Source organism: Sebastes umbrosus, chromosome 16 (assembly GCF_015220745.1).
Source record: "Sebastes umbrosus isolate fSebUmb1 chromosome 16, fSebUmb1.pri, whole genome shotgun sequence".
NCBI lineage: Eukaryota > Metazoa > Chordata > Actinopteri > Perciformes > Sebastidae > Sebastes > Sebastes umbrosus.
The window spans coordinates 20,719,034-20,737,809 of NC_051284.1; the positions used below are offsets into that span (position 1 = coordinate 20,719,034).

General features: G+C 41.0%; 1 protein-coding gene across 3 annotated transcripts in view; it reads left to right on the forward strand.

Moving 5' to 3' along the window:
* The window catches only part of rnf144aa (ring finger protein 144aa), a 39,125-nt gene that overhangs the window by 10,687 nt on the left and 9,662 nt on the right, over positions 1-18,776 (forward strand). For 2 of the 3 annotated variants that reach the window (XM_037746647.1, XM_037746646.1), the window contains 4 exons: positions 12,835-12,985; positions 15,122-15,226; positions 16,263-16,323; positions 18,096-18,312. In XM_037746647.1, coding sequence (XP_037602575.1) covers positions 12,851-12,985; positions 15,122-15,226; positions 16,263-16,323; positions 18,096-18,312 — 518 coding nt within the window. In that variant the 5' untranslated portion in view covers positions 12,835-12,850. Of the gene's footprint in view, positions 1-11,516; positions 11,714-12,834; positions 12,986-15,121; positions 15,227-16,262; positions 16,324-18,095; positions 18,313-18,776 lie in introns of those variants that run through there. The other variant, XM_037746649.1, reaches the window with a different exon arrangement.

Genomic DNA, 18,776 nt, shown 5'->3' on the forward strand with positions numbered 1-18,776 from the left:
CCACCAGTTATGTCACTCTCAGACAGGCTGTGAATACAGCCCTTATTTGTTGGTTTCAGCCTCAGCCCTCGGTGGGTGTGGCCTCGTGTTTGTTTGCTATGTTGATGGAGATTGAGATTTCTTTGGAGAAAATAAATGTCCATTTAAATCTATTCAGCCTCAATTACTAAACAAGTGGGTTAGTTGGTGGGTTTTTTTTGCATGTTGTTTTGGATGGAAATTCACAAGGAATTATAATGAGGCTTATTTCAAAGATGATAAAAAAAACAAATCTGGCAGAAAAACACTGAAATAATCTGAATCAAGCCAATTGAGTGAGTTTCGAAACAGTACGTTTTGCCAGTTTATTTTTATTGGATTCAGTTTTGGATGAAAGTGCAAAAGGAATTCTGGATGGAAGGATATTTTAATGTCAAACTGAAAATAACTTCCCATGATAACACAAATAAGAGAGCAGTTGAGTCCAAACACGTTCACAGCCAGCTGATCCGAGCGGTTTCGTGACGTTATAAAAAAATGTCTGGATCGGGTTGCGTGAAAGATTTCACTGCTATAAATACAGCACAGGTAACATTTCAAGATTGTCAGAACATCCACATTAATGGCCTGAGAGCTTAATCAGATTATTCACTGTAATCTGGTTATAGTGTGCATGTAAACACAATGAGTGAAGCTGTAGAGCAATGAGTGACAACAGATTGCCAGCAAAGTCGAGCCTTTGCTCGGGCTCTCTGCATCTGTCAATAGAAATAGGCTCAATGTGGCACGCCTGTCGTCTTCACTTAGCTTCTGAGACACTACTGTGAGCCTAGATGGCTTTTTGGAGGGGAGAACAAGCCTATTGTCACTGCTTAGAGCCTTGTTTTAAGCACTTGTGGAGTTGGCAATATATGACTCTTCCCAATAAGGACGTTCTTCTAGCGGTCTTATCTTGTATTTTATGTTCTTGGTTGTTCTTTGTGCTATAGAGAACTGTATGTTCAGTACAGTCTGGCCATGACGCCCTGAACAATAACACTTTGTGGGCAAGATTTGCCTCTCGCTTCAGCCACTAGCCTGAACGTTTTGCTCTGCTGCATGTTGCTCACCAATATGTTTTAAAGTCTGCTATCTTTCTAATGAATCAGAACAGCACGGTGTGGTATTCGCCGTCTCCTCCAGGTACCGAGACGTGATCTAGGGAGTGGAAATGAAGTAATTCAAGTGAGAAAAATACATTCCAAAGTGTCGCCCAACCAGGGATCCAGTTAGGCAAGCATTGGATTTTTCTTCGATGTAGACTCTTTCGTAACTTAAAGGAATAAATTCAGAACATTTAAATTGCTACTGTATCTCATGAATATTTACAGTCAGTCATTAAGTACTGCCAAAGCATCAGCTTGTTAGGAGTGCACTTAGGGGTGTGGAAAATTGTTCTCTTTCAATTTCAATTTCACATGATTTCTTGCGTTCCCTCCAATTTTCTTGCCGTCTGTTTTTCTTTTTTTTGCCCCGTTTCACTCTCTTTTTCATTATCACTGACGTTTCCTTCCCCATCTTCCTTCCTTCCTTCCTATTTTTCTTTTTTTGTCTCAACTCACTCGTCTGTTTTTGTTCTGCTTTGTTTCTGTCTTTTGTCTCAGGGTAACTCTGCGGTTTCTACAACTGTGTGGCATTAACGCTGTGAGACTCTTATCTCTGCTTACAGACAGTGTTTTTGTGGTAAATGTGCTATAGCTTTGTGAGCTCACAGAGTTTCCTCTACCTGTTGACACAGTTGAAAACACACTGTAATTACCATTAAAGCGGCAGTAAGCAGAATGTTTTTGTCGTCATTGGGCAAAAATTCTGTAATAACCTTTCAGCATATTGTAATTTGAGTGTTCTGAGAGAAAACTAGACTTCTGCACCTCCTCATGGCTCTGTTTTCAGGCTTTAAAACATTTGAAAGTTTTCTCTGGCTGGTGGATCAGAGTTTGCAAATGATTGACAGCTGCTCAGAGACGGCAGGCTCCAGCTCGCTCTGATTGGCTGTTTTCTTCCGGTCTGTGAAATCTTGCAGATACCATTAGGAGCACCGAAAGACACAGAGGCACATGTTTGTTTTTTTTCGGATTACCTGTCTCATGCACTACTGTCAGGATATAGTGACTGTTTTATAAAAATAACTTTTTTTAATCGCATTGGCTCTAATTCTACCTCCTGCTGCTTTATGCCATTGTTCATTGTTGTGAATTTACTGCAGATTTGCCATATTTGCTGATAAGAGTATAAACTGGTCCTTGAGGTCACACTGTACTTCTTAAGTGTTATAGCGGTTATGCTGACATGGTCATCATCAATCTTGTCTACATTTCTCATTCATTTATTGAAGGTTGTGAGGAGAAAGATGAAACTAGGTTTGCTAGATCAGAAGAAACAAATTTAGCATTACTGAGAAAAAACAGATTACTCAGCTGTTCTCCAGCCTGTAGTCCTCACTATCAACAAACCCAACTGAACTGGCAAGTAAAGTAAATAGAAACCAGCTCAAACAGACCAATCACAGTTCTTGCAGTAACTGTATACTCTGCAGAGAGAGAGGATATCTAGCTTGCATTGCAGCAGAAAAGTGGCAAGAGACCAAGTAGACATGAGACTACGGGTTTTTTGCCCTACATACCCAGCCATGACCACTGTCGGCGTCTGTCTGGCCCCAAACTGCAAAATGGACTTTGACTTGCTTGACACCACGAGACACACAAATAGCTTCTCCGCACCACTCACAATGCCAAAATACATCTGGGTGATTGTGTCTAAGTCCTCAGGGCATGGAAAAACTAGGCCTATCACCACTCTAAGCTATCCTCTTAGCGTTCCCCCTCCATGTCAAGGACAGACGGAGACTGTCCCCAAATCGCTGTCCCTTCCATGAAGGCATGTCACCTTTCACATTCAGCAATTGAGTCATCCAAAAATAAAGTCCCCTATGCGTGTGCTTCGGGTTATGAATGTGGGTTAGTGCATGCTGGGTCATGGCGTTGTATTGTATTGTATTGTATGATCTACATCAACCTATGGCCCATATACACTCATGGCCTACATTCTGCTCACAGTAAATGTGCTCGAAATAGACAGTGGCATGATTTATCAATGGTATTTTTTCCATCAGGCGATGTTAGCAGTGATATGTCCTCACTGTGTATTGTAGTGACATGTCTCACATTGATTTTATTTGACTAGTGCACCAATGTTATAATTCAGAAGGAGATAAACTAGGTAAATATATTGAGAGTTGTATATTTACTCATTTATTACTCATTTATAACTGTAATAATGGATGGATGGGTGGATGGATGGGTGGTTACGTCTCCAGCTCCAGTCTGATCTGGAGCTCACAGGTGATATGTTCCTGGTTTGTTTACATGATGCAACAGAAATGCAGATTTAACGTATTCAGTGGACAGAGAGCATCAGATGCTACGCGATGCAGCGCGATAGTCGGACGCTCGCATCCAGTTAGGACACGGTGTTAGTTTATAACCTGTTTTTGTGGACATAACAGCATGTGTATGCGTGCGCGCGCGCCTGTGCGCATAAGTGGCAGCATGTATACACCTTTGTCAGTTTATTACTTTCATGAAACATGATAATGTTAAAGATACACTTAATAAAGGCTATATGAGGTGAAAAAAATGCCCCCCCTGTCAAAGCTGATTGCCCGTCCGCCCCTAACACTCTGGCGCCTACGGATATCATTCGTAACGTTACCTACGTGAACAATGACAGTTGGAGTCACCTGTATAACCAGGGCAGTGACATGATGTGGGCGTTGTCTTGACAACATGGAGCTGGTCATCCTGGAGGCGCAGTGCCGGGACACCGGTAACAACCTCTGGGACCCAAAGCTGCCGTCTTAGGGGCTCCAGTCCCGGTTGTTTACCTGGCCGAAGTCATGCAGAGCAGTCAGGAAGAGAGGTGAGTGGTGGCATTGATGGAAAATGTACCTGCACGGTTAGTTGTGGCAGGTGTTTTACCAAAACAAGACAAAAATAGAGTGAGATCCGCCTGTTGAAGGAGTTAATGGGTGCAAGATCCACTGCTAAAGTAAGATATATGTACTGGATAACCGAACTAGAGATAAGAGTGTGATGGAAACTGATTAATATTTAAACAAACATAGGCAACACTCTATAAAAGTAGTTAACATAATTAAAAAAATACAACAAGTTAAAGAACAACAAGAAGTACACAAAATGTGCAGAAAAACCTAACCAAACAGTGGAAAACAATCCAATAAAAACAATGAAATACATACAAAAAAGCAGTACAGAAGAAAATAAAATATATATATCTAAACATATCAAAAAATAATTAGACATTATTAATTAAGTGTGATGATAATTTCCTTTTAAAATGTTCTAAGGATAACGAGCTCTTGATAACATGTATTTCAGTGTTTCATATTTGTGCACCACGTTATCTGAGGGATTAAGGCATTGTAATCTAAACTCAATACTTCTAACATGCAAGGCGCAATTGGATAGGAAAGATAACTTAAATTATAAAAAAATAATATAATAACAAAAATAAAAGAGGGGGTAGAAAATAATTAAAGGAACAAAAAAGAAATGCATAAATAAATAAATAATAAGACTGCACTCTTCCATAGTAGCTCTAGGGCTCATCATCATATATGTCCAGTTCTTCATAAGATCTGAGGAGACACTTTGCATGTTGTCCTTTCATTAGTCTTAAAGCACTGACATGATTGTCCACAAGGTCCCTTTTGAAAATGGTAAAATAGGGGTTTCATTTTTCCTCCATTTGGATGCATCGATGAAAAAATTTGCCAGCAGTATCAGATTGTTCAATATCAAGTCACTCTTAATGTTCTTCATGTTGATACCAAACACAATATTTTATCTTGTGAGAGGAGCAAGTATAGTTGGATTTTGGTTGACAGCCAGTCCTGCAAATCTTCCCAGAATGCCGCAGAATATAAACAGTGGAAAAACAGAATATCAGTAGTTTCAATCTCAGTCTCTTATTTAAGATTATTTCGGGGGCTTTTTGCATCGCACCTGTATGATGTCATTTGTTGTGCTGAAAAAATAGTCCAGTGTGATTTCTGAAATCTGGAATGTTATGCTTTTGGGGATCAATTAATTGTTGATTACATGGCAGCAGCTGAATGAAAGCAAATTAATTAGCCCTGCTAATGTTGTCTATACAGTCTATGCTCCCCTTAGACTCTAAAGCCCACAGTCGGATGTTGACATCTCCCATGTGATTATTTGCTTCAGTCTACAGTATGCTTCTATCCACCTACAGTATGATTTTTAAGAACCACATTTGTGTGCATGTGCTTCACAGTGTATGTTTTCTCTGTGATCTGTCCGGCCTGTTTGTTCCGTTGCCCATAGGAGCTTTCACAACAAGGTGACTAGAAGTAATAGCAGGCAGTAAAGGCGAGCCGAGGGAGTCTGGAAAATGGACAAAATTGGCACGTTGCCGCTGTCCTCTCTCTCTCTCTCTTTTTCTTTTTACTCGGTCTCTCTCCATTTTCTCTGCAGCAGTGGACACAGAGAGGATATGACATACATGAAACTTAAATGCCCTACTAATTGGCCATGAAGAGCAGGGCTGGGCTGTTGAGGCGGTGAATGGCAGGAAGGAACACGGGAGGGAAGAGCAGACGGCACACTAAGTGCTTATTACAGACCCGGAGCTCCCTCTGATCAAATTGCTCTTCATTGTGCAGTGATTTCAGGTGATTCAGTATATGTGGATTTTGAGGTGAATGAAATCTCCTGCTTTGTGAATATACATTATGTATTTGTGGAATATAATTACAGCCGCAAGTCCAGCGAGACCAAATGATTATAGCGGTATGCCCGACAGAAATGTTGACAAGAATCTAACTCGAGGATAGATTCGGTTTCGCTGATAAGGCCCGATCAGAACAAAGTTTGTTCCAGTCAGCTGGTATCATATCGTGCTTCTCACTACATTAATTCTGCTGCAGCAAATAATGACACAATTGAACACCTACCCTATTGGCTAGTCACTTTCCATCCTCTCCGACTTGTCTAATTGGTTGACAGACTGCACATTCTTGTAAATCGGCTGAAGGACAGCTTTGTGCATGCGTTGAAAGAATGTGTATTATGTGTCGACAAGAGAATGAGTGAGTGAGGAAAACATGCAGGCTGCTCCCACTCCCAGATCAGCTAACAGTTGTTAGCAGCCTTCTTTCACATCAGCCATAGGTGAGGTATATAAATAGAGTCTTATGCAATTCTTTGATGTGACATTATATAATTGCACAAACAGTAAACCGCTGTCAGACCAGGTGAAAATGGAGAGCTGAAAGATTGTTTTTTTCCTCTTTCTCACATTTTTTCAGTGTTCTCTCTCTCTCTCCTCTGTAGGAGCGCGTGACGAGGTAGAGTGGACACACACTGGTGCACTGAGAGCACTTAGTTGAGTTTAGTTCCTCGTGAATGAAGCCTTGCATCGCTGTGCAGCGTGAGGCTTCATCATGCCGTATATCTCTGTCTGAGTCTATTGTTTTCTTTGTATGGTAGAAAGCAGCATTTATTTGAATGCAGAGAAGGGCTGCAGAAATACTAAAGGGTGCGGTATTGAATATCAGTCTGGTAGTAGTCTCATTCAAATTTGAATCTAATTTTAAACTATCTTAATCTGTTGATCATTTTTCAGTTAATTGTTTGTAAAACTGTAATTGTACATTTTACTGACCGGAGCCTTGACATCTTCAAATTGTTTGGCTGGCTTATACGAACATTATCAAGAACTGAACTGACAGTATTATGCATCTGCACTTAACCTATCAAAGGCATGTGACAACAAGTAATGTTTTAGTACTGCTCAGTGCAATTTCAGATATCTCTTAGAAGCAGCATGTTATCCATACATTTAATCAGACCTACTATGAAAACAAGGATATGTGGAAGCCAGTCCTTTCCACAATGTAATGAGATAAGAAATTCAATATATTTTATGTGTGTAAGTCTTTGTCTGGTCTTGTGTAAAGACCCTTTTAAGCAGAAGTTGACATCACTGGGGTGAGAAAATTTAGTAGGGCTGCCCTCGACCCAAGGAATTCTTAGTCGACTAACACACAATTTTGTCGACAAATCGATTAGTTGATTTAATCGACAGATCTGTGAGTTTTTCCACAAAGAATGACACAAAATCAACACTTTAAATATTGTGTTTACCAGAGATGTGCTCATAAGTTTCTTGGATATAAGTCATTCAGCATGAAAAAAAGCATAAAAAACTGACTAAAGAAATCTTATTCGACTAAGACCAAAACAACCAATTAGTCGACTAATCAACTAAGAGGGGGCAGTTAGCTGTGGAGATAGGTCTAGCTATGTGAGACTATACAACATATGATGTAGCTTTAAAAAAAGAAGAAGCTTTAATGGATGGTATCATGTATACTGCAGCAAGAAATCTCTCACTTCAAGCTCCCCGGAGAAGTTCTCCTCAATTGCTCCTCTATGACCATTTCCACCCCGGTTACGCAATGGATAGTTAATGCATGCCCGCCTGTGTGTGTGCGTGTTTGTCTCTTGGTTATGGAGTCATTATCGCATAAGTGCTGCTGCAGCTAGGGAAGCTATGAGTAGAGCCCCTTCAGACTGATGACTGACGCATGGTGACCACTGCCGAGGATGGATGTTTGACTTCTGACTCTCGCTTTTATTGCTCTGTGACCTGACCTTTTCAGACATATAGCATTCTGGAGGGCTATATTTGAAACGAGCACACACACAGAGAGAGCATGAGAGGCCTGCATGCACAGTCCCATTGCTCGGAGTATAACGTATATGTGTGTGTGTTTCTCAGTGATAATGGACTATCTAGTTAATAATGCAGCACCGGGATGGCAATGCACCACCTTTTCTCATGAAAACTCATTTTCCTTTATTCGCTCTCTCTCTCTCTCCCTCCCACCTTCTCCTCTCCTCAGGCCATCCTCACAAAACTATTTCATTTGTCCCCATCGACCCAGTCTGTCAGTATTAGCACAGCCAATATAAAGTCTGGGAGGAGAGAAACAGATTTGAATGTAAAAGCACACACTGGAAGTCCATTAGAAAGTCCTGCACACAGTACAGTGCGAATTACTTTTTACCGTCATTTTTTTTTTCTGCCACAGGGCTAATGGAGTTCAGCAGCTTAGACATGGAGAGAGATAAAGAAGCAGACTCATTTCAGTCCTCGTGGAACTGCTGTCATTCAAGTCAGCAGCTGTACAGTGAGACTCTACCACAGAGGTGTTGATTAGGACTTTGTATTGGCAAGAATCTGGTGATGCGATAAGTGTCATGATACAGGGGTAACGATTCAATATATTGCGATACTGTAAGCAAGGCGTCATATTGCGATTTTTCATAGTATAAAGACACACCACCATATGTATATAATCTGAGTAAAAAAAGTCACTATGTGAAATGGCTTATATAACGGCATCACGATTATGGCAAAAATGCTTATCACAATTATTTTGATCAATATTGAGATCACGATTATTTACCACAATTATTCGTTGATTTTAAGGACAAAATATTTTGATTGCACTTTCACATCTAAACAGAGCACTGCTTTCACGGTCATGTTGTGCTACATTCCTGCCAATTTCAGTGCATTTTCGTTCTGCCCGTCTGCTCTCTGTTATTAGTCTTCTTCTCTGGACTACAGCTGCAACATTCAGAAAAGTTTTTCACTGGCTGCTGTTGCAGGTTGCAGGCACAGCAGGCATGACAGCTCCCCAAAAGCTGAAGCCAAAACATCTTGATCACCCCCTGGTGGCTGGCTGTTAGTTCAGGAAGCGCTTGATTTGATATGCTGCTGAGTTTTCTATGAGCGGAGCATTTTAAACGTCAATATCGCAGTCGATCATCTTCATTTAATTGTGGGAAGCCAAAATCGTGATTGTGATTAATATTCCATTAATTGTACAGCCCTAGCTACTATGGGGACTAACATCATCACACATGAATACAATTGGACTCGTTGGATCCACAAGAGTCTCAGCTTTACAGTGATACCCAATTTATGTAATTCTAAGACTGTTTAGGAACCCCAGTATGCAGAAATATTAAAATACACCAGTTTAGTATCGGTGAAAGTAACACATTTGTACCGCAGGCAAAAAACTGCATGGTTTTTGCCCCAAACTGCATGTGATTATCATAAAGTGGGCATGTCTGTAAAGGGGAGACTCATTGGTACCCATTGAACTCATTTTCATTCACATATCTTGAGGTCATAGGTCAAGGTACTCAAAATCTAGCACAACTTTGGAGCGTTATTGAGCATTCTTTCCGACAAGCTCACATGACACGGTTGGTAACAATCGATTCCTTAATTTTCTAGTTTCATATGATATCAGTATCTTCACTCTAGCTTTAAGACTGAGTCCGCTCCAAGCTCTGAAACACAGAATAGCGGCCAGATTGTTAAGAGGTTAATAGTTTATATAATAAAAGATTGATAATTGATGTCCGTGTACTCATGTGTATTGATATTTTCTTACACCCCTAGTGTTGATAAGGTTTGTTTGTAGTGTGAAGCATGTGTCCTCTGACGTGTCTTGTCACAGTCCTCATAAGTCTTCCTCTTTGCCTGTGAAGTTAGTCCGTGTTGCCAGAATAATATTGTTATATTAAATCATTTTGACATTTTTATAACTGATACTCCTGTGACCTGTACCATTGCCCCGTTAGAGCTCATGCTGCTTTGCCTGACCAGACCTGCTTTAAAGCTGACACGTACCGCTCATTTGCACTCAATAAAGTAGATATGGCTCATTTCCAGTTTTATGATTTATTTATAGTATTATTTTTGACCACCAAAGCACACGCCGTTCCATATTTGCATCTGGTGTAAGTCGTGCTTACAGTTTTTCCTCTTGTAAATTAATTACTAAATTAGTATGATGAGGCTGGTCTCATTATGTGTTTGAAATAGTTCAGTAATGTTTTTAGGGGAAAAAATTAAATTAAAATGCTTACCCCACTGTGACTAATATGAAACTACACTTACAGACAATGAAAAAATGTGTTAATTGTTAAAAAGAAAAACACACCAGACACAAATCAGCTAAAGATATTCTAAATAAAATAATATGCCTGTGGTGGAAAAATAAATAAATGAATGTACTCTGTTAATCTCCTTCACTGTGTATGTTAAAGTAGTGAAAAGAAGATGCCATCTGGTTTCTGAAACGCCCATTTAACACATATCCAGTACATTTGTCTTTCTGCTGCTATTTCTTATGTCTCTGCTTGTAGTTTGACGAAACTGCAGTGAAGTGTAGTGCAGTGTTGTATTACGTCGAGATCGGTCTTGGTCTCGAGAGCGACCTCAAGACCACTTTTTGAAGGTCTCGTCTCGGAATCGACTGCATTTCTACTCCGTCTTTTCTCGGTCTCAGACAAAGAGGACTCAAGATTTCATTTCAAGACCGGTCAAGACCACGACTCCGGGGATATCACTAAACTGCCTGTGCATTGTCTGGTTTATTTAACATCATTACTGTGATTGCTCATAGAGAACAAAGGAAAAGTCCCACTCATAAAATTACATTTCTCATGATACACTTACACATACACACATATACAGTATATATGGTAATAAAAGAGGTGAATGGAGAGGAATTTATTTGTCTTCTGTAGGCATTTTTATGGGAATGTGGATCTTTCAGATCAATTTGAGGAATGTGCCTATGGTATACATGTTCCACATTTTGTCTTAAGTGTGTCATACAGTGTGGGACTCAAACTTGTCTGGTTTTGGTCTTGACTTGGTCTCAACTAGGGGTGTAAGAAAATATTGAATATTGCACTATTATGTTTAGTGATACTGTATAGATTCTCAAAAACAGTGTATTGATTTTTAATTAATAGTTTACATGCAAAGATTAACGAGATGCGCCCTCTCAGTGTATGTGACCTCTCAAAGTAGTGCTGTGATGTTGGATGTTACAGGGACTGTGATAAATGCAGATCCCACTGTTCTGATTTCATAAAAAGTAAACTTTTTTTACTCAGATTTTATACATATAGCAGTGTGTTCTTTATACTATGACAGTTTTCCTAAAATTCTATTTAAAAAATAGCAATATATCACGCTATATATTGAATTGTTACCCCTGTATCATGATACGTATCGTATCGTATCGTATCGCCAGATTCTTGCCAATACACAGCCCGAGTCTCAACCCCTCAAAGTCTTGGTCATGTCTCGGTCTCGATCCACTCTGGTCTTGGTCATTACTTGGTCTCGGTTTGGGTGGTCTTGTTTACAACAGAGAAGTGTAGTGATTTACCTCACCTCATCAGCTGCAGTATCCAGTCACTCACAGATTTCCAATGAGTGTCTGTCTAATAATAGACTTCCACATGTTGATGTACTCATGTATCCTCACTGAAGTCTCCATTGGGAATCTACCCCCTTTCCTCTCTCCTTGCGCAGCAGTAAGAGAAGTGAGAAAGCAGACCCAGTATGATTCTGTGTTACGTGGGGACAAAGGAATAACGATATGAAATAAATGAGATGGAGACGTGTTCTTCTTGACACACCACCTTTTATCACATGACTCCCTGGATTTGCCTCATTATCACAACAGACTGGTCTCCATCTCAGTTTGGATTTTATTGCTCTGGCATCATGTATCATCTGTGGATTGACTTTACTTGGCACTGCAGTGAAGGTGATGCATTTTTTCCTCCTCCTTAAAAGATGAAAGGTGGTGTGATGTGATAACATATCTCTGTTAAACCAGAACGTACTGTCTCTCTTTCTCTCTCCCCTCTCTTGGTGGCACATGTACACAGCACACAAGAGTCATGTGAACTCTTAAACCCTCCCACTCGCCGTCCTCTTCTTGTATGTCCGTGATCAAGCTGCACATTTTGAGACAGACTGTACCACGGCCAGTGAAAGCAAACCTCGATCTCTCCACGTCTCTTCTCCTCTGCCACGCTTCTCTCCCTCCTATCCGTTGCCCCCTCCACCTCCGAAATCCTCCCTCAGCCGGTTGCTAAGCAGCACGGGGAGAGCTTGACGGTGTTGACGTCGCCGTGTGCGCGGTACCACTTCCTGTAAACAGCCGAGTGGGTGCTCTTTCTCTCGGCTGCAGGAGGGAAGGAGAGAGAGTGAGACGAGACGGCCTAAAATAACCCTTTCTGACTCGCACAAAAGAGACGCGATGACGCGCAAGTGAAGAAGGAAAAAAAAAGTGTTATTTCATCCCAAGTGAAAATTTCACACGGAGCTGAGATAGCTGATAGCTGCAGGAGTTTCAGGAGCTTTTGAACTGTGTGTTTTTTTTTATTTGCCAGAAAGCACGAGGCCTGGAATAAAAATGAACGGCTGACGAGAGCCATGTAGGCCAAGAGCTGGTGTTTGTATTTGTGTGTGTGTGTGTGTGTGTGTGTGTGTGTGTGTGTGTGTGTGTGTGTGTGTGTGTGTGTGTGTGTGTGTGTGTGTGTGTGTGTGTGTGCGTGTGCATGTGTGGGTGTGTGTGGGTGTGTGTGGGTGGGTGTGTGTGTGTGTGCACCGTCGCTGGACACAACTCACAATGCATTTTCAGTCTGTGCTCATACCGTCATGCTGATTGTGTCACAACAAATAAAGCACAGCTTGGACTCTGGATTTAATATGCAGACAGACACAAACAAAACTGAGCCACATATATTCGAAGGATTTTCTTTCCCATCAGCAGGATTATGAGCATTACCCATTCCACTTTGTTCACTTAATATCAGGATGCATTTGGCTTCATTAACCGTAGCTCTCTGTCCTCCTCCCCCCCACCCCCACCTCTTTCAGCTCTGTGGCGGTGAAGATGACCACGGCACGGTACCGTCCCACCTGGGAGCTGGCCGTGGATCCCCTGGTTTCGTGTAAGCTGTGCCTTGGAGAGTTCCCTCTGGAGCAGATGACCACCATCACACAGTGCCAATGTGTCTTCTGTACACTGGTGAGCAGGACGCTCTACAAGCAGCGACACATTTCCTGCAGAATGATCGGCGTTGCCAGCTCTTTTCCAATGAAAGTAGCTAACAGTAGCTCCAAAAGTAGCTAAAAGTCAACATCATCATGCAAAATTTGCATAAAACTTAGTGGTTGTGTCTAGAAGGTAACCCCCAAATTGCAAAACTCTCATGAGATGTTTAAGGTGAGGCATTGACCCCGATTAGGATACATCGCCGGGCAGCGAGTCGCCCAGTTTTCGTAAATGTTTTTGCAACTTGGGGGTTACCTTCTAGACACAAGCGGGAGGGAGACCGTGCTGTTGGTAGAAGAGCCGTGGACTGTGATTACTGTGAGCAGCATGCATGGGAATGAATTACAATATAATATATTTCTGTCTTTTTCCCCTGACGTGGATATGTCACCAAATTTGTCACTAGTCGCTTTTTAGAAATAAAGTGACAAAGTCGGCAAGTTGACAACACTGAGAATAATTACTTAATTAAAAATAAATGATTTACAAATCAATTTTATACAAAATAAAAAATAGCAATATTCAAAGCGGATTCAGAGAAAAAAGTTATGGTTCACTAGCAATACACTTCAAAGAGCAGAAGCCATATGCCATGAGTCATATGCTGTACAAGCATTCTCAGAAGTCAATGTTTAAACTCAATAAGAGCCACACAGGATTTTTCATTGTATTATGTTATATCTATAACAAATCTCACATCCCTCCTGTGTCCGTGTGAATCGGCTGGGACACAGGAATAGTAACACCCACTGGCTGTCAGATCTGAACCAGTCTAATCCAGAGATGAGGAAACAATATCCAAGAATGACTAAAAATAGAAGCTACTTCCTAGAACACAGTCTGGGCGGGGGTGGTAATTACAAAAGTCCAGTTAGTACAGTTTATTCCACAGAGGTCTACCACAATATAAACACTTTTTTTCACAGTGGTGGACCCTGGAAGAAGTATTCAAATCTTTTACTTGAGTAAAAGTAGCAATACCACAGTGTAAAAATACTGTTATAAATAAGTGTCCTGCATTTAAAACTGTACCTGAGTAAAAATACATAAGTATTAACCTCAAAATATACTTTAAGTACCAGTAGTAAAAGTAATCATTATGTGGAATTTCCCATTTCAGAAAAACATAATATCACTGGATTATAATTAGTGCTGCATTAATGTTGCATCACTATTAGTATCACTAATGTTGCAGCTTGTAAAGGTGGGAGTAATTTCAACTACTTTAAATACTGCCAGGTAGCTTAATCCATATTAATACATCATAACTTATTAGTTGACTTATAGTTTGTATTAATAATCTGAATCTGCAAAGTAACTAGTAACTGATGTCAAATAAATGTAGTGGAGTAGAAGTATTAAGTAGCAGAAAATGGAAATAATGAAATACAACAGCTTATTTATCACATCATATTTGATGCTGATGTTTCTAAATCATTTAAGAAAATAGAAAACAAAATACACAGTGTAGCAAAATGAATATAGAATAGAAGCTAATAAAATACTAGTGCATTTCTTTTTAAATGGAAATCACATAAAATATCACACAACCTTTTAGATTTGTCAGCTTTGTAAAGGATCTGTTGTTTTCATAAATGTCAATTCGCAACCGAAGATGTCTCACTGGCTTCTCCCAAAAAGAGCTAATAGTAGAAGTTTTTATGTGACGCAGCATTGATTTAAAAACTAATTTGGGCTACCGGAGAGGAGCAGCACATCTTGTAAACATAACCTTGCATCACCTTATAAAGGTGAACAAACAAATGTGTATTTAAAGATCCAGCAGACAAAACGCAGCGTAAGCATTTCATTTTGATTCTCGACACAGAATGCAAGAAGTCTAATATTCACTCTTGTGAAAGGTCTGTTTTGGTCTCGTCTCCTCCAACTCCTAAGGGAAATATCTGGCTCTTTAGCTGTTGAATGCTCCGTTTTCTTCACTACCTAGCTTTGTCTGAGGCGACAGAGATAGCGATCAAGAGAGGGACTCTTAGGCCAGTGTTTGTTTACACACTATTCTGTTTTTCTTTTTTTCCATCTGACTGACTGACTGACTGACTAGATATTGAACTGGGTCAATATTGTATTTGTCTGTCTGCTTTTCCTCAGTGCCTGAAGCAGTATGTGGAGCTCCTGATTAAAGAAGGCCTTGAAACTGCAATTAGCTGTCCAGACTCTGCCTGCCCCAAAAGAGGACACTTGCAGGAAAATGAGGTATTGATAAAAAAGCAAAAGTTAGATTTTTTCTTTGATAGTTGTTAGATTAACTTGCCCTTTAGGTGCTGACTGGTTGCCAATATCAGAACAATCCCCTGCTGTTCCTCAGGCTCGTGAACATGTCTGACAATGTCCAATAGACTGGACTCAACCACTGCAGCAATTTCCAACCAACAATGTTCCCTTTTTATTTTCACACGGTCTCGCACAGAATTTTGCATGAAACTTGCACAACAGGCTGCTGTATGTACATGCAAATGTAGTACGTGCATAACTGGAAATGTGCTAAAAAATGAGCAAAACAACAGTGGCGTTATCGCTACAGGTCAATTTTTCCTCATGTCACGTACCTCCTATCATGCTGCTCTTTTTTCCTCCCACATAAAAAGTTGCTAAAACTAACATCTAGTTTAACAGTTTAACACATATACGCCCCCTCAAAGCTCAACTTGACTGGAGACATCCACCTGCTAGTGTGTTTATTCCGTTATAATGAGCAGCTATAAGGTCAATCTGAGGGCGAAGCGTTCCTCATCCTCCAGGCTGTTTTCGGTTGATGGACTCGCTGAGTCTCTCACTTGGTCTCGGAGGCCCGTAGGCACAACATGGCTCAGCACACCACGGCCTTATGTTTCTAATCAATCAGTGTCACCGGCCCTTAATGGAACATCGGCTTCTCCTGCCACTCAGGCAAAGCATGCCTCATCCCTGTCTGCTCTGACAGCCGTGCCCTCACCTTGTAATTGACTGCTCTTTTACAAAGCCTGAATGCTCATTTCATTGCCCAATAAATGAGTGCCTTTAACCTTGAGTGGGCCTGCGTATGCACCTTGAATACATTCTGGCAAAAAAAAAAAAAAAAACACCTTATTGATAAGCAAGTAGCGAGTTCTGATCTTGTAGAAATTTGACATTGTTCTGGAAATGCTATTCACATACTGAATGTATAATTGCCTCTTGCAGCTTCTGTCTATAAATATGCACAATGACCTGCTTACTTCCCTCCCACTTCTCGTCTCCTCTCTCCCCGTAGATTGAGTGCATGGTGGCCACGGAGATGATGCAGAGATACAAGAAGCTTCAGTTTGAAAGGGGTGAGTCAACGCAGTAGCAGCCGCAGCATGTCGGCGTTATGGCCAGCACTCCTCAGTGGGTGGTGAGCGGGCGATGGCTGTCAATCCCACACACTCACGTGGACCCTCCCGTCCTTCCAGGATACTGTATTTAATCGCGACGCACAAAAAGGATGACGACAATCTTGCAGGTGCAGCCGCTCGCTCGGTCTGGAATCAATCATTCACCCCCCGTGGACATTTTTGCTCCTGAAATTACGCCACGGGGCGTCAGTGGAAAGCTAATAGAAAAAGATTTGAGCAATGCTCGTTTGCTCGGTAGATTTCATCTCGTCAGTGTCGGCGCTGAACAGCAAGTCCGCTGCTTCAGAATGAAGTGTTTTAATTTTGATTTCTGACACCGAAAATTATGGATTCAATACCATTCATGAACCATAAATAATCATGCAGGAAAGGAATATTCTTGCGATAGGTACTCAGACCTAACATTTGTCTGATTTGTACTATAGTATTCTGACTCAACCCCGTCATCCTCATCAAAAGTGTAACACCAGCTCCCATCAAATATACATGAAAGTGAAAGCCTCCCAGACTTTGTTTAAAGAGATTGTAATTGGATTGGTTCGGCTCTCGACTCGTAAACTGTCTGAGTGACTCGGATGCGGGCAGGTCTCTCAGCGTAGCGAGATATTTTAGTTAAATCCTTTTATATCTGCTTCAGTGCGCAGCTATTCAACGTCTGCAGTTTACACTGTTTGTAGAATACCCGGCTGGTAAAACGCCTGGATGTCATTGCTGGGAAGATAATGTGTCTGCGTCGCTCCACGCTGTCAACGCAGACATGCTAATCAGTAACATTACAGTTCCCTCGCTACCAGAGAAGGCAGTAACCGTGACGCGCTATCACTCTTTGATGGAACTCGCCCTGCAGGTTCTCCACCTACACACAGGAACAAATTGTACACGAAACATGCAGATCTCACTCGCACAAATAAATGCATGACCACAAAGACAAAAGAATTACACATAGGAACACAGAGGGGGGTCCGAAACGAATCCAAATCCTCAGAAAGCCTCAGAAATAGCTGTTGATGCTGGATAAGGGCAGTCAGCCGTCTCATCAATGTCCCAGTCCGGTCAGGCAGAACAGTTCGCTGTAACCGTTCCATATTTCTCAGACTGAGCCAAGAGTGCATGTGGAATGTGTGCTCCCGAGTTCTTGGCAGAGAGGCAAGGGGAAGGAAGGAGAGGGGACAAGGGCAAGTGCATCACGCTACCAACTTAGAACAGAACTGGCGAAACACTGGTCTATTTCACACATATTCCCAAAAAGTTTGGAGAAGTCATGGAAATGAGTTTGACGAAAATTAACGATTGTATAAAAGCAATTTTCCAACTAAAGCGGGTACCAAAAGGAACCTTGAAAATTGCACATTATTATATAAAATATGTATGAGTAGGAAGCCATTTAATAATTTGCAAGGTTACCTTCATTTCATTTTGTAAGTCAATTATCCTTTCCTTGAGATGTCTATTCACCCACAAAAATATGTATTTTCTCTAGCCATGCACATTGTTCTGAGTTTTACGTGCTGAGATTTGGAGATACCTCTGAAACATCAGCAACAATGGAGCTGTGCTGCTCAAAACATAAAAAAAAAAAAATGAAACCTTTGATAAAACTACCTTCTACTGCAAAAAAAAACAAAATGAAAATTTCTTTATGATTTGGGTTTACTAAGCCTTTAAGAGCGCTACTGTCCCTGACACGGGCTCTTGTTTTGTTCCGTTAGAGGTGCTGCTGGACCCATGCCGGACATGGTGCCCTTCTTCGACCTGCCAGGCCGTGTGCCAACTAAAGGAAGCCGATTCTCCAGCGCTGCCCCAGCTGGTCCAGTGCGCCGTCTGTGCCCTCGAGTTCTGCTCGGCCTGCAAGGCCAACTGGCACCCCGGACAGGCCTGCCAGGAGAGCAACCTGCCCATTACCTCCTTCCTACCAGGAGAAAACAGGTACTGACTTTTATTCATTTACGATCCAGTGTACTTGTAAGCAGGGTGCAATCTGTGAAAAAGTCAGGGGGGGGTAAGGAGGGGGGGTTTGAAACGTTTTTATTCATGAAAATAAATCACGAACCACAGTGGGCCTATGAAGACTATGAAGCCTGCAAGGTTATTTCCTGCAGCTTTTAAAATAACATTTATAGAATAATTATAAACTTTTTGGACCTTGAACTTAACGACTGCATTTGTAGCAATATTTTAATCCTTGTTTTTTTTTAGTTTAATTAATCAAGTAGCGCAATATTTTCACTCTCTTGGCTTGTCCTTTCCTCATGGTCATACACAACAAAAGTTTAAATGCCAGAATTAAATACCCCTTTCAGTAACATGGATAGTGCCAATTAGCCAGGTGTGCTAAAACACTTATTTATAAACTTCAATGTTTAATAGAAAATTATCTGAAAATGCAATAG